Below are 17309 nucleotides of genomic sequence, written 5' to 3' on the forward strand. Positions count from 1 at the left end.
AATGGATATAATATCCCATAAAATCAAAGAGAAAACAAGTCTTAGCTCAGCTGAGGAACTGTTATGGTGAGTCTTTTCTTACTGAGAGTTTAACTTTATTCTTTGTGGGAAAAGTAGAAATGCACAAAGATAGCTCATGATTCTGGGTGCTTTTGACTTCATTAGTTTAATGGGCTTGAATGCAGGATAATAATAGCTTTCTGTGAAAATTATTCAGCAATCATTTTGATGCAAGTTATAATAAATATTTTTCTATCTGAACATAGTAACACAAATGGTATTTATTTTGGGACATGTCAGGATTTATATTACAATGGTTCTTTTCCTGTGCAGCTGTGTTGTACATAACATCGCAAGTGTCTGCTAATCAACTAGAAAGTATTTCTTAAAATGGACAGAGAGAAAAAGGCAGAAGGGACCAGGGCACAATACAAGAATTAAAGGTTACAGCTTCTTAAACTCTAATTATAAAAATTATGTGAAACCATACATTTACTAAAGTCGCACATTAAAACAATGTTACATTATTTGAATTTTAAAACTCAAAAGATGGTATTTACCCATTTGGTGCTAACCAGGGCCAGGGAGAGAAAATTATGAGCCCTCGTGCTTCTCCTGTTTCCAAGTTCATTGCTCCCACAATGAAGGTTCTTCCTGAGATTTTCCAGAAGGATACTTTGAGGATAACTTTACATTTTCACTAACTTACTGATTCAGTGATACTGTCATATACTAACACTTCCTTTTTTGTATTTGCATTAACATGAGGTATTTGGACACTCACAGATACAGAATTAAAAGAATACATCAACATCTTCAATAATTCCAACCATATAATAAACTTAAAGCACAAAACTCAAGGAAAGCACTAACAGATCAGCACTCCTGCACCTAAAGTATTTGCATTGGCACATAACACCGGCAAACAGGCATAAGTTATCAAGAAGTAGTGGGTTTTATTGTCAAAATAACTGATACCTTTATGCAACAAAAGTCATCCTAAACACATCTTTCATACAGTGGTGAAGACATAGCTAATATGTTTTCTTCACATATGTGCAAAGCTAGAAGCTATCAAGTACTGATTATTCCGTTAAATTTAAACACGCATCCCACCTTGCAGATTCCATCGATCTTCCCAACTTACAGCCTTCCTCTGCTCCCTGCAGCAGCCTCACACATTCTCCTCCCTTCCACCTTTGCAGCCTCTCTCTATTCCCCCCACCCTCGACTCTTTGGCAGTCCCCTTCTCTTCTCACCTCACCTGCAGCTTACAACTAATTGGTCCACAGCCATCCAACTCCCACCTTACCCCTGCAGCTTCCCCCATTTCTCAAGCACCATTCCACTCTCCTATACCTTCTCCTCCTGTCCACCTTCCATTCCCATCTTGCAGCCTACACCTCTTTCCTCCCCCAACTCGTATCTTCAACCCCCCCAGGAACTATGCAATCACCCTCTTTCTCTTGACTCTTACACTGTTCACTCTGACTAATGCTTCATGACCCCAGCTACTCCAACTCATGCATCTCAAGCTCTGCAAGCACCTCACCACCATTTAACTTCTCACTATTCCTCTAATGATAGGTTCAGTAGTGAGCCAACAGCAATTAACTCAGGACAGAACCAGGCAGTGACTGGTGAAGCAGGCTTTAAGATTCTGTCCATTTACCTCTCAGCAGAATTATGGTTGAATTTTCTCAGCATTTTGGGGTAAAGTTTCCCTGTGACCACATAGCAGCACTCCAAACACTTGGGAGTAAGGAGCTGGACCCCAATGCTTAGCGTTGGCTATACCCAATCTCTCAGGCCCTGGTGCTGCTAGTACAACATGCAATCTGAAATCTCAAGGCAGCATACAAAAACTTTCAGGAGACATCTAAAGGAAGAACTTTTGGAATAGGTCTATTCCCTTTTAATAAATCATACAGATTTGTAAAGCAATTGTGTTGTGCATAAGTGTTTGGTGCACAAAACAAAAAAGCTCACATGATTAAGAAAGTTTCTTTGTGTCACTTCGCAACTTCTAATCTAGTCTTAAATCTGTTTGCCACTGAAAGCATTATGGTCATTCTTTTGGATAATGAATACTTACACTTGTAACTTTCCGATAGATCTGGGCAGCATTCTGACATTCTGAGTATGGATATTCTGAGGTAGCCATTTCTAACATACACATTCCAAAAGCGTACACATCCACAGATTCATCATAATGCTCTTCATACATTTCTGGAGCCATGAACTCTGGCGTGCCTGAGGACAGTTAAAAGCAAATGTAACACTCCCATACAGTGATAGAAACCGACAATAAAAACTGTTAAGTCTCAGAAAATCATGAAAAGGAAACTTGCACTGTGGAGTCATGACTCTGATTTTGACAAATTATGTACAGTTAATAAATGTAAATATAGATTAAACACAAGTTCACTGCTTATATTAGATATAAACAATAGAGTAATTCTTTGAAGAATTCCTTGTCAACACAAAGCAAAAATTAAATCTATGTAGAACAATGAACTTTATGAAACTAGCTGAATCTATGCAAGTCCTCCAATCTTTTAAAAAAGTGAACAACTCTCAGGATTCAGCACAGCTTCAGAACAAGTGTTTCCATATTTTGTCAGAAACGCAAGAATCACTGAAGACTGCACTGCAACCTTTTGTATCCATTCAAAATCTTCAGAGTAATAGCAACAGACATTCATTTCACTTCTGTAATCTGCCAACAGGGGTAGAGACTAGCTTCAGCTCATGATTAGAGTGGGTGTAGGAGTTCAGATGGAAACTTTTTAATGTAAATATTCTTCTTTAAAAACACAGACCTGCTCTTCCATCAATTTTTGTTTGTCAGCAATCAGGACTCACCCTGATCACACTCACCAACAGAAAAGATGGGGGAGACTTAAAAAGGAAGGTCTCCTATTTGCAGCACTCAGTGCCAGTTCCACAGCAACTTGCTGCCTCAAACCACAGCACCCAATATGCTGGAAAACTGCATATACTTCTGGTTGCCATTCTGTTGGAAGGATGTTGTTAAACTCAAGACGGTGCCGAAAAGATTTATAAGGACATTGCTGGGACTGAAGGGTTTGCTGTAGGGAGAGGCTGAAAAGGTTGTGGTTTCTCCCCCAGAGTATTGGGCATAAGAGGTGACCTTATAGAGGCTTATAAAAACATGAGGGACATTGATAGGATGAATAGCCAAGGTCTCTCTCTTAGAGTGCAGGAGTCCAAAACTAGAGGGCATAGATTTAAGGTGAGAGGGGTAAGATTTAAAAAGGACCTGAAGGATAACTTTTCACGCAGAGGTTGGTGTGTGTATGGAATGAGCTGCCAGAGGAAATGGAGGAGGCTGGTGCAATTACAACATTTAAAAGGCATTCGGATGGATCTATGAATAACAAAGGTTATAACAAAGGTTCAAGAGGGATATGGACCAAATGCTGGCAAATGAGATTAAGTCAGATTGGGATGTCTGGTCAGCTAGACAAGATGGACTAAAGGGTCTGTTTCTGTGCTATGACTCCAAGAATTTGCAAACAAAATTTTGGAAGGCCATGGATTGCACTACGTGAACGTTATAGTTTTTATGATAACATTTGGGAGAGCGCAATTATCCAAGCCTTTCTAATCCACCAGGTTTGCTCAAGGGACTTTTCAATAGGCAGCTTAGCAGCAATTAACAGTTTCAGAAATAAATAGAGACAAGCATTATGAAAATTCATCTTCAATAACCCTGGACGAAATTAGACATCACCTTGCATTAAATATTTCAATAATGGAATAATAAATAAATTTAACTAATTATTTCCACGAATGTGATTAAATCAAGCTCAACTTGTAGATGATAAATACAGCATAAAATTTATTTGAAAATCCTGACATATATAAACAAGATTCTTAAAGCATACATAGGTAACAATTCAAAATAAGTATATGGCTTTGCAAACAGTGAATACAAGGAAGAGAGGTATTCATTTTGTTTCCATAATATCAAACTTCATGTGGCAAACCTGTTGAAAGCAATTAATTGCAACTCAACTGAAGTAGTTCTAATGTTCAAATTTACAAGAGCTAGTATCAAGGTCACAAGCAAACAAGTTAAAATCTACAAGTGAAAAAGTGTAAAATTCATTCCATGAATGTCAGTGACTATAAATGACAAAACCAAAGAGACCTTTCAGAAAATCTTCCATCCAATTTTCGTTACACATAAATGAAAATGACAAACATCATAAGAGAAATTTGAAGCCTATGAGAGGAAACAAGGAACTACAGACATCCACAAAATGATGAAATCCAAGATTAAGTAAGGCACCTAGAATATCATAATATAATTAGTCACAACCAACGTGAGTTTATAAAAAAGACAGTTGTGATTGATAAGTGAATTCAGAGTGTTTGTGATGTAATTTACAGATTAGATAAATGGAAGCCAGAGAATATAGTATATTGGGGTTTTCTAGGATCCAGGATGTCTCAGAGGGGGAATGTTCTCACGGGGGAGAGGTGCCAACAGGAGGTCATTGTCCACATTGGAACCAGCAACATTGGAAGGGAAAAGTTGAGATTCTGAGGGAGATTACAGAGAGTTAGGCAGAAATTTAAAAAGGAGGTCCTCAAGGGTAATAATATCTCGATTACTCCCAGTGCTATGAGCTGGTGAGGGCAGGAATAGGAGGATAGAGCAGATGAATGCATGGCTGAGGAGATGGTGTATGAGCGAAGGATTCACATCTTTGGATCATTGGAATCTCTTTTGGGGTCGAAGTGACCTGCACAAGAAGGAAGGTTTGCACCTAAATTGGAAGGGGACTAATATACTGGCAGGGAAATTTGCTAGAACCTCTTGGGAGGATTTAAACTAGTAAGCTGGTGGGGTGGGACTCAGGGAGATAGTGAGGAAAGAGATCGATCTGAGACAGGTACAGCTGAGAACAGAAGTGAGTCAAACAGTGAGGGCAGGCAGGGACAAGGTAGGACTAATAAATTAAACTGCATTTATTTCAATGCAAGGGGCCTAACAGGGAAGGCAGATGAACTCAGGGCATGGTTAGGAACATGGGACTGGGATATCATAGCAATTACGGAAACATAGCTCAGGGATGGGCAGGACTGGCAGCTGAATGTTCCAGGAAACATATGCTACACGAAGGATAGAAGGGGAGGCAAGAGAGGAGGGGGAGTGGCATTTTTGATAAGGGATAGCATTACAACTGTGCTGAGGGAAGATATTCCCGGAAATACATTCAGGAAAGTTATTTGGGTGAAACTGAGAAATAAGAAAGGGATGATCACCTTATTGGGATTGTACTATAGACCCCCCCCCCAATTGTCAGAGGGAAATTGAGAACCAAACTTGTAAGGAGATCTCAGCTATCTGTAAGAATAATAGGGTGGTTATGGTAGGTGATTTTAACTTTCCAAATATCGACTGGGACTGCCATAGTGTTAAAGGTTTAGATGGAGAGGAATTTGTAAAGTGTGTACAAGACAATTTTCTGATTCAGTATGTGGATGTACCTACTAGAGAAGGTGCAAAACTTGACCTACTCTTGGGAAATAAGGCAGGGCAGGTGACTGAGGTGTCAGTGGGGGAGCACTTTGGGGCCAGCGACCATAATTCTATTCATTTTAAAATAATGATGGAAAAGGATAGACCAGATCTAAAAGTTGAAGTCCTAAACTGGAGAAAGGCCAATTTTGACGGTAGTAGGCAAGAACTTTCGAAAGCTGATTGGAGGCAGATGTTCGCAGGTAAAGGGACGGCTGGAAAATGGGAAGCCTTCAGAAATGAGATAATGAGAATCCAGACAAAGTATATTCCTGTTAGGGTGAAAGGGAAGGCTGGTAGGTATAGGAAATGCTGGATGACTAAAGAAATTGAGGGTTTGGTTAAGAAAAAGGAAGCATACGTCAGGTATAGACAGGATAGATCGAGTGAATCCTTAGAAGAGTATAAAGAAAGTAGGAGTATCCGTAAGAGGGAAATCAGGAGGGCAAAATGGGGACATGAGATAGCTTTGGCAAATAGAATTAAGGAGAATCCAAAGGGTTTTTACAAATATATTAAGGACAAAAGGGTAACTAGGGAGAGAATAGGGCCCCTCAAAGATCAGCAAGGCGGCCTTTGTGTGGAGCCACAGAAAATGGGGGAGATATTAAATGAATATTTTGCATCAGTATTTACTGTGGAAAAGGATATGGAAGATATAGACTTGTACGTGTATGGAATTGGTTGTACGTGTATGGAATGGGTTGTACGTGTATGGAATGAGCTGCCATAGGACGTGGTGGAGGCTGGTACAATTGCAACATTTGAGAGACATTTGGATGGATACATAAATAGGAAGGGTTTGGAGGGATATGGGCCAGGTGCTGGCAGGTGGGACTAGATTAGGTTGGTATATCTGGTCGGCATGGACAGGTTGGATCGAAGGGTCTGTTTCCATGCTGTACATCTCTATGACTCTAGTATTGCCTGTGAAGCATGAGATCTAGCAGTTACTTGCTTTCTGCATCAAAATTTCAAATAAAAAAAAACAAAAAGGAGGTGACAATAAAGACCATGAAGACTACAATGTTCTAGGAGATGAATGCTGAATAAATTAATCTATGATTTGCATAGAAAAAGCTGGACAATAATGTTCCTTAAGCTGATATTAAAGAATACTAAGGCACAATACATAACACCCATTATCAATGCAGTTCACCGAAATAATTTTTTTCCTAAAGAATAATAACTAATCTTCGGACGAAGGTGGTCAATGGGGAATGGGAATACTGTACTGATGTCAAGTGTAGCTGTCTCATCTTCATTGGTGAGAAAGTTTCAAATACGTGATTGACACAAAGTAAACTACCAGCCCTAGAAACTGGGTTTATCAAGTGCTCTCAGTAAGAATATAGTCCTAATCAGGTGAACCTGGTAGGTGGTAGTGCCTCATCAGGGAGCTGTCTTCTTGTGATGGAAGATGGACTAGAAGAGATGGAGAGCGGCCCCAGGAAAGAGTTCTGTAAACTCTAGGTAGAGAGCAGGATGCTGCCTTCACAACATTAATGAGATCGACATATTCTATGTCTACTGCCTGCTTATTCTCTGGTATCAGTAAATCTTCAATCAACCAACACTGGTTGTACATCTTTTTGACTAACTAACATGCATAACATCTTTGATATCAGAAAACTCCCTAAGATTAGTCAACTGGTTATGTTAAATAATGGGTGGTCACAAATCTCCAAAATCTAACAAAAGGACACAGAATCTGCAAAGGGACATAGGCATGCTAAGTGAGATGCACAAAGGTGGCAGATGGAGTAAAATGAGGGGAAATTAGGTTATTCACTTTGGTAGGAACAACAGGAAAGTTTTTTTTAAACCATAAGAAACCATTAAATCAGGTTGTAAATTTGCTGAGTTGGGTGATTTAACAATTCAGCGCTATCCTAGATAACGTCACTAATGAGACTACGATGAAGCGCTGTTGTTCTGTCCCGCTTGCTGTGTGTGTGTGTCTTGGCCTGTTGTGGTGGGCGGTGGAAGGTTTGTGGGATACTGTGATGCCTAAGGGCTAAAATAGTCTGGTCATCATCTCAGAGATGCTTTTAATGTATGGTAGGATAGCCCACAAACCTACCAGCACACAAACAGCTAATGATGAATTTAAAGGACCCCGTACCAACAACCAGCTGAACAAACGTCATATACAAAATACCCTGCAAGACCTGCAATAAACATTACATTGGACAGGCAGAAAACTAGCTACCAAAAGACATAACCAACTACCACTAGTATCCACACACAAAGACAAAGAGGGACACCAGTTCGACTGGGACAAATATCCATCCTAGGACAGGCTAAACAAAAACATGCGTGGGAATTCTCAGAGGCCTAGCATTCAAACAGGAATTCCATTAACAAATGTATCGATTATTTACCAGCCTCGCAGAAAAAGAACTGGAAGTGGCTATCACCCATCACAACAGACTAAGACACACAAATAGCAAGCGGGACAGAACACCAGTGCTTCATCGGAGGCTCACTGATGTTTCCTAGCATGGTGACGAAATGACTGAGAACAAATCTACCAGCTCAGCAAGCATACTTACAATCTGATCAACAGTGAGCTACAGATCTTCTCCAAAATCACATTGAATACTAGCATTGAAAAAGTGATTTTTAAAATTAATGTGCAAACATAGCTAGCAATTAGAAATGCCTTTGGCCAGACCACACCTTAACGAAATAAAATTCTCAAGGAAAGATATACTTGTTTTACAGGGTGCAACAGTTTGATAGATTGATTCCTGTGATGGGAGGATTGCCTATGAGGAGATTGAGTAGAATGGACTTCTATGTCCAGTTTCCAAGAATGAGTAATGATTTTATTTAAATATACAATTTTCTAACAAGATTTGACAGGGTAGATTCTGCAAGACAGTTTCCTCTACCTGGAGAATATATAACTTGGAGGCAGTCTCCCAGGATTTGGGAACTTCTATTTTAGTTTGAGAAAGGCAGAGGTTTCTTCAGATGTTTGTCAATCTTTTAAATTGTCTCCCCCCAGAGGAGTGAGAATTCTCATTTGCTGTGAATATAAGATCTGCCATCTTTTTTTTCAAATCTTACAGATCAGGTAAGAAAGTGCTGTTGAGATTACTGCTCAGTCTGATCATAAATGGTAGAACAGGTTTAAGGGAATGTATGTCATATGCCTTTGTTTATTTTATGTAACACAAATTTGAAGGAACTATCAGGAATTTACCTATAACACTTTTGGCAAAAGAGGCGCGCTTTAGAGTTGCAAGACCCAAATCTCCTATCTTCACCGATCCAGTGGGCCCAGTAATAAAAATATTATCACATTTTAAATCCCGGTGAATAATTGGTGGAGTTCTCGTGTGTAGAAAATATAATCCTTTCAATATCTGCCGACACCAGCTTCGCATTACTTTTGCTTTCATCACTTTAAATCTTTTTAAGTATCTGCAAATACAAAAATATCATACACAGATTTAGTTACATGCATAATCAAAATCAAAATAGCAATTGTAAACATCTCAGGCATATTTGACACCATTTAAAGCTATGCATGATAAGGCAGTTGTAATAAATATTATAGAACAAGACTTTTTAAAACTATATTTGTACCTAGGATGCAGACATCATTTCTAAGGCCAATATTTATTGTTGGAAGTTGTTCTTGTTTAGAATAGGGTGGGTTTCTGGGCCACTTCAAAAGGTAGCCAGAATAAAGCACACTGCTGTGGATTTGGATCAAATAACAACAGCAGATTTCCTTCTGTCAAAACAATATTAATGCACCAAATGGATTTTTTAATGACAATCCAATGGCTTAATGGGGCTGAAATTTCAATCTGAAGTTAGGACCCCAACGCTGAATGCTTTATCAAGTCCTTACACCAAGTTATATTGGAGCTTCTTGCCCAACAAGATTTTTAAAGATGGCAGTCCAGCTCCAGTGGCTGAAGAGCTGGGGTGAGGTATTGCCAATTTAAAGAAGAACAAACAATATGGAAATGCCTTCTGAAGAATGTTTCTAAATTTTTAAAATTCAAAACATTCACAGCTGCCAGGTCATCATGATGGATGATCATCATCATGGATGGTCAGCTCCCTTACTGGACAGTCAATGGCTACAGTTGTATTTCATCAACTATAGTGGGTGTTGCAGTTCACTTACCTGGATGTAGTGTTCGCCACTCCTCTGCTGGAGTTGACCTCAATCTGGCAACTCATGTTCTAGCCTCAACAGGGCTACTATGCAAACTGGCTCTACATCCATTTGGTTCTACTATAATGAAAACTCTTGGCAGGTGACCAGCTTGCCAGAGGTAGTGGGAAATTGCCAGTCTAGCCACCTCTCTAAGCAAACAAAATTTCTGCAGACAAAGGTTCATCAGTACTTATGCAAACTGCTTTATTCCAGATAATTATAGTTAGAGTCATAGGGATATACGTCACGGAAACAGATCCTTCAGTTGAATTCATCCATGGCTATCAGATATCTTAAATTACTTTAGTCCCATTTGCCAGCATTTGGCCCATATCTCTCTAAACTCTTTTTATTCATATACCCTTTCAGATGCCTTTTAAAAGATTTATAATTGTACCAGCCTCCACCAACACACATCCCCTGTGTGAAAATGTTGCCCCTAAATTCCCTTTTAGATCTTTCCCCTGTCACTTTTAAGCTATGCCTTCTAGTTTTAGACTCCCCTCCCCTGGGGAAAAGACCTTGACTATCCACCCTCATGATTTTATAAACTTCTATAAGGTATTCAGCTTCTCTCTATACCTTAAACCTCGGCAACATCCATGTAAATCTTTTCTGAGTCCTTTCAAGTTTCACAACATCATTCCTATAGCCGGGAGACCAGGATTGAACTGCTGTGATGGTCTCTGGAATATTACTCCTGCCCTCCTGATTACGTGTTTATTAGCATAACTTATGCCATCATATTAGATAAATTTATTCATTTCTCTTGAAAGTTTGTTAATCAAAAATAACTGAACCATTCCCAATTCTGAATTTCACCAGTAACCCTACACCTTACAAAGCCAAAATTCAAACTGATACAGGATTGCCTAATTGTTGTACATTACATCAAGCCTTATATTATATATATATATATATTTATATATATATATATATAAAAGCAAGTGAAAAAAGGTAATTAGGTTAGGGCAATGAAAGCTGCCCAGGCAACAGCACCCATATCCCTCAGACAAATTACAACTGTACATAAGACAGAAAAGATTTAGTAAGCCAGAATCATTTGTACACTTCAAATACATCATCTTTGCCCTTCAGCAGCCAAAGAGACTCAAGTTCAATTCCTTGCTTGTACAAAGTGAGTTGATCAGACATGAGGTAGCAAGTGGCTCGAAACAATAAGATTTTGCAGTTTTTGGCTAGGGAAGGGACTCGAGATGGATCATCAGTACCCTTGGAAATGTACGTCTGTAAATTGAAGAAAGGTCAGACAAAACTGGAAAACATTTATACCAATTTAACGTTTAGTTACTTGATATATTAATTTTTGTCTTTAAGTAATACTTTAGCATAGGGATAAAATGCCAAAATGTCTTTATTTATCATATGAGCCTAGAAATTTTAGCTCAGGTAAATGTTCTTGGTTAAGAGCAATATTTAGCTGCTAAGACTTCATTGTGGATTTGACAATTAGTATTTTTGTTTCATATAAGTAGAATTAACAAGAGCCCACTGCTTGAAGTCAAATCACCAACCATCTTTCAGCCCACAATGATAAGTTACATACTGTACCAACAAATGCTACCTCTGCAATCACAGTATAAATTCTGTTTACTGTCATCTGCACTCTTGATAATTATTACAGTTGATTAATTACTTCATCTAACATATTGTAACACTGCATCCAGAACAGAGTTTGGGTCTCATTGGCTAGAATGTTCTTCATGCATTCTTCACTTGCCTCTGTCCAGGGACGACAAACATTTCTCTAACATGCAGCCTCTATTTTTACCCATACAAGAGCTTTATTTACATTTCAAACTTACTACACTCCAGAGGTCATTATGTTCTATTTCAGTTTAAATAACATTGGTTTTCATTAGAATAGCAAAACATCACAATTTAATGATCTCTCATTAATGAAACAGACACCACAGATTGAATTTAGTAGAATACTGCCATATTTAATTCTGTATTTGAAGAAGGAAAAAAATTTAAAAAGCCAGTTAGAAATAGTTAATACTGTGCAACCTCAATCTGAAACTGAAATAGTGTTTGAAATGCTTAGCTAATCGAACAATGATCAAGATAGAAGATACTGCGAGACCTGCTGCATATTTTCATCATTTACTACAGAAAAACTCTGGATCAATGCACAATGGAACTAATTGTTGCATTTAGAAAAATTGAAATGTTCAAATGTTCCTAAGTAAATCCAAAAGCAGAGATACAATTGACCAAATTTTCATTTCTTCCTGCCTTGGTGCAGGATTCACAGGTATCCGTCACCTTCTCCCTTTCCTCCTTTTGTTGGCCAGCAAGAGCAAGATAGGGAAACAAACAGTCTGCAGAGGCAGAAATGATGGTACAATCAGACAATTACGCTTTCACCATTACAGGGCAACCCCTGTATCCACAGATCCAGTTACCGCGGCCCGGACATATTAGAGGGAACATTCCAGAACCAGGGGGCTGCCGGGGAGGTACATTTTCAATTTAAGTTAAGGGGGGGGGGGGGGGTCCACCATTTCGGGCTTCCACAATAGGTCTTGTAATGTGTCCCCAACGGGTATGGAGGCAGGGTTTGGGGTACAGACATGACTGTATTTGAATTGGATCACTCTAGAAAAGTTGGAGGAAAGACTCCAAAACAACTGGTGTCCTTATAGAATTTTCAATTTAAAGATATTTACCTTGGATTTCCAGAATGAAAATCAATTTTTCAGTTTGAGAAAATATCCACCTTTTTAATTCCAAAAATTAAATTTAACCTCTTGAATGTTACATTTTATTGCACAGTGAATGATGATCAAGTCTAGTATGAGATGAAAGGAGTTAAAAAGGAGATCACAAAAATCAAGTGGTAAAGGATAAGGAACAGATTAACTGAACAGAGGTAACAGTGCATGGGGAAAGAATTAACTAACACTAGGGCAGAGGTCAATTTCCCTTTCAGTTTAACAGGAAGCTGTATTGTACCACCAACCAACTGTAACCTTCACAGGCAGGAGGGATGGGAGAGAAGACAGCACAGATTTGTTACCACTACAGAGTAGGGTGGATGTTGAATTTCTTCTCCAAGAGGCTGGTGAAGACATGTAGTGGGAGATATATACACATGTGCGTACATATACACAGCGCATCTCAGTTGGAATATCATCCACAGACAGGAGTTCAGCTTCTCCATCAACAGCGACATTAAGCTTTACCCCTCCACCACCTCACATGGTTCTTCTACAGCTCAAGACAAGATTACTTGCCCACATATGTATCTTAATATGTAATTTACTTCAGTTAAATATTGGCAAGATTAAAATCCAACAAAATTTCAACCCTTGCCACTCATTCCATATTCTCAAGCAATTATCAACTCAAGCTAATCCAGATCATTGAATAAGAGCTTGGAAACAACGTATTCAGCCTTTGTTCTTTTATCCTGTCTGTAGCAAATAGCACCATATTTACGTTTAAACCATCACTAACCTCAATTATTAAATCAGACAGACAATCTGACCTATCTAGAAAGCTTCACAAATGCCTGTTACCTTCAGACTGAGACATATAATAAGATAATCAGAGGGTTAGTTGGGTTGGACAGAGAGCCTTTTTCCTCAGATGGCAATGGCTAGGACATAGCTTTAAATTGAGGGGTGATAGATACTGCCTATAACAGCAGTAGACTTGCCAATTTTAAAGGCTTTTAAACAGTCATTGGATAGGCATATGGACAAGAATGGAATGGTGTAGGTTAGATGGGCTTCAAGATTGGTTCCACAGGTCGGCGCAAAATCAAGGGCTGAAAGGCCTGTACTGCGCTTTAATGTTCTATGCAGTGCTCCAATTTTACTAAATAGGGTCACAGACTCCTCTTCATAGACTTTTGCTCATCCAAAACTCTGTTGCCTGAATTATAATCCTAAACTGAGTCACCTTTATCTATCATTGCACTTGGTCACCTGAATTAGATTTTGAGGAACCTGGATCCTTTAACTCTCTTAAATCTCTTGTCCATGTCCTTCATTGCTGTAGCTTCCCCAAGTCCTTAGATTACCACCATGACATTCACCATTTCTCAATCTCCATTCCTCTGACTATGGCCTCTTGACAACTTTCTCACCAATGACATCATGCTTTTGGTCACAAATCCCCTTGCTCTAAAGTTTCCCCTTAAACACCTTCACTTCCTCTCCTCCCTTAAGATTCTAAACAACTATCCCTGTTCAAGCTTGTGACCATCTCATCTTTTGGCTCAAATTATGACGGTTTGAAATGCATTGCAAAACTTTTCTATGTTAAGAGCACTACATAGATGCAATTTACTCTTTCCTAGTTTTAGCTGTCATGGAGCAGCAATAGGTAAGTTTGTGAGAGATTGGTGAATTGAAAGCAGAAGGTGGAGTTTCTCAAAAAAATGCAGTTTTATCATGAGGAAAATGGGTCAAGACCATCTCTCTCCTCAGGCGTAGATAAGCCAAGAGGACAAGTATTTTATGTCTTCACTGGTAGTGTGGTGTGGCAAGACTAGCTTGCCCTTCATCAGATGTCAAGAGGATAAAATTTCTTCTGAGTGAGCAGAGATCAGCTGATTTTCTGCTAATCAAGTGAAAAGGAGTTACTTTCTGGATTTCTACACCAGATAAATGGTCTGCAAGAGTCAGCTACAGGGGATAGAGTTGTCATTGTTAAGACTTCCCTTTAGATGGAAGGGTTTGTGCAATATGCAACTCATTCATTATTTTATGGTTATAACAGCAACTTAAATTCTCTTACCTTCACCAGGACGATCAGCTTATTTACAATACTGGATCAGAGTGGTGCAAGGGCTTTTGCCCGAAACATCGATTTTTCTGCTTCTCTGATACTGCCTGACCGGCTGTGCTTTTCCAGCACCACTCTATTCTAGACTGATTTCCAGCATCTGCAGTCCTCACTTTTGCCTTATTTACAATACTGGACAACTCAGTTTGAGAGTTAGTATTTGCTTTTCTGATCTCAATTTCATCCCCAGCAATAGTATACAGTTTTTGATCTGTTCATACTTGATATTTGTATAATGGAACATAATCTTGGACACCTCTGAATGTGATTTTTTTTTGACATCCATAGGATTTGAGACTTTTTTTTTTACAAGTGGCCGTCATGTTGCATCAAGCTTCAGTAACTAAATAGCAACATTGTCAGTACAAAGCTATATTTCCTGCAGATGAAGTACTTTTAGAATCTTAAATCTACTCAATATTTTAATATGTATGGGGTTTTAGTTCTATTAATAAGCTTGGCAAAATAGAGAACCACTAAGTTTGAACAACTTCATTTCCAGTGAGGATAACAAGGTGATGATTTATTTTAAAAATCTGCAATCAACATTTATTTCTACCGTCAACACTTACGTTTTCAATGTTCCTGATGTCATCAATTCAGTAACTAAAACAATGCATTTCTTCCCTTTCAGAGTACTTTCCCAAGAGTCATAAAATCGAACGATGTTGGGATGTTGCAATCCCTTAAGCATTTCTGCCTCCTCTCGAAATCGCTGACGCTCTGCCTTTGCAAGTTTTCTGTCCTGTGTTGAAAGTTACAAAAGAAATTTGAAAATATAATTATAAGTTGAAAAATATACAACTAGTGTTTTAAATGCAACTAAACTGTTTTGCAGTACGTACACTAATTATGCTAAGCCTATGAAGATCAAGTGCACACAATTTTGGTATTTTAATGGAACAATTTTATCTCTGGTTCTCACTGCATTCACACTGCAGCTTCCAGTCTGAAAAACAGTTGCTGCAGTACAGGTTCGCTCACATTATTAGATTACTTACAGTGTGGAAACAGGCCCTTCAGCCCAACAAGTCCACACCAACCCACCCAGACCCCTTCACCTAACACTACGGGCAATTTAGCATGGCCAATTCACCCAACCTGCACATTTTTGGACTGTGGGAGGAAACCGGACCACCCGGAGGAAACCCACGCAGACATGGGGAGAATGTGCAAACTCCACACAGTCAGTCACTTGAGGCGGGAGTTGAACCCGGGTCTCTGACGCTGTGAGGCAGCAGTGCTAACTACTGTGCCACCAAGCCATCCACTAGTTGAAATTAAAATTTCATTTTCTAGACAGGAGTTATATACATGGATTGACATGTTATGGTCAGCAAGACATGAAAACCATTCTACATCAACATTAAAGCTTTACAGTAAATGCATATTTAATATTCTAAACAAACCACAATCTAGAAACTGTGACTTTTAACCAACCATATTTAATGCGATTGTGCAGCCAGAGAAAACAATTATCTTAACATACAATTTTATAGAGTACTAATTCCATAATCAATACCTATAGTTATTTGCCCCAGTTATCAAAAGGTGAATTTATTAAAGTTTAACTTCTAAATGCCACTTTCAGTACCATCAGGTCACATACGTTAAAAAAGTACATTTCAAGCACTGCAAATCTTTGAGTAGAATTTCTAATAAATTCCAGAACTGATGAAAACACAAACTTTTCAAAGTTTGCTAGTTCTTAAAATTTTAATTAACATTGGGAAGAAATTGCTTCATATTTTCCTGCAGCTTTGTAATGTATCCAACAGAATGTTCAGCTACCACAAATTGAGTTGGCCGTCAGTGTGAGGAATCTCCAGTCTTCAGTCATGCTTTTTCATCCTTTTTTCAATGTCTCCCATTTTGAGGAATCAAACTTTGCCTTCTGTGCTGAGAAGACTTCCAAGCCACCAAAGTTATTTTTTCAGTGCTCTGGTTTTCAGAGTCCAACATTAAATTTAAAATATTTCGACAGCTTTTTATTGAAATAGTTGACCAACTTTTACATAATTGATTTTATAACATGGATTTGTTAGACTTCATGAATTTGTGATTATACAATTTGTTCATTAATGTCAGACCTTAAATAAGAGTGTCAGCACAAGCTGAAGATATCCTACAGTAACACAAGCTGTAGGCATCCTACAGTAACTATTTATTTTAGTACAATATCTCAAATCAAACACAGTCTCCATAACATATAATTATATAGTTCCTGGAGACTGGAGAAATTGTTATTTCTTTTTCAGCTTTTCAACAGCACGTAATTTGGTTTTCCTACCACTCAGTAGGACACTTTCCGGGTTACTTCCTTGCTTTCTTGTACTCTTAGGATTTTCCTTTTTTCACATTCACAAGATGTGGACATCACTGAACATTTTTTGCCTATCCCAGTTAAGAGTTAACCACATTAATGAACGCTGTACAATAGTTAAAAGAATAGACACGAGACTCACACACTTACATATTTTAAAAGGCAGCATTTAATGCTAAAATGGTTGCAAACTTTTGTTAAAACAAATGATTACAGACTCAGAAAATTCTGATAATCTTTTAAATGGATGTCTGAAGACATGATGGTCAAAAGAGTGACAATATATATTCTAAGCGTCAGATATTAAAATAAACAATGTTGAGAGAAATGTCAATATGTCAGCATCCCATTGTCGACTAAGGTGCTTAGGAGGCTGTTGAAACTTACTCAGTAATGCAGGAGAAAGCGAGGACTGCAGATGCTGGAGATCA

The 17309-nt window shown here is 38.5% G+C and overlaps 1 protein-coding gene across 5 annotated transcripts in view; it reads right to left on the reverse strand.

The window, feature by feature from the left end:
- The window catches only part of wnk2 (WNK lysine deficient protein kinase 2), a 174606-nt gene that overhangs the window by 115386 nt on the left and 41911 nt on the right, over window positions 1–17309 (reverse strand). For all 5 annotated transcript variants that reach the window (XM_072582266.1, XM_072582264.1, XM_072582267.1 and 2 more), the window contains exons 3-5: window positions 15128–15300; window positions 8766–8986; window positions 2096–2253 (exon numbers count right to left, since the gene is read on the reverse strand). In XM_072582266.1, coding sequence (XP_072438367.1) covers window positions 2096–2253; window positions 8766–8986; window positions 15128–15300 — 552 coding nt within the window. The remainder of the gene's footprint in view (window positions 1–2095; window positions 2254–8765; window positions 8987–15127; window positions 15301–17309) is intronic.

Source organism: Chiloscyllium punctatum, chromosome 12, assembly GCF_047496795.1.
Source record: "Chiloscyllium punctatum isolate Juve2018m chromosome 12, sChiPun1.3, whole genome shotgun sequence".
Taxonomy (NCBI): domain Eukaryota; kingdom Metazoa; phylum Chordata; class Chondrichthyes; order Orectolobiformes; family Hemiscylliidae; genus Chiloscyllium; species Chiloscyllium punctatum.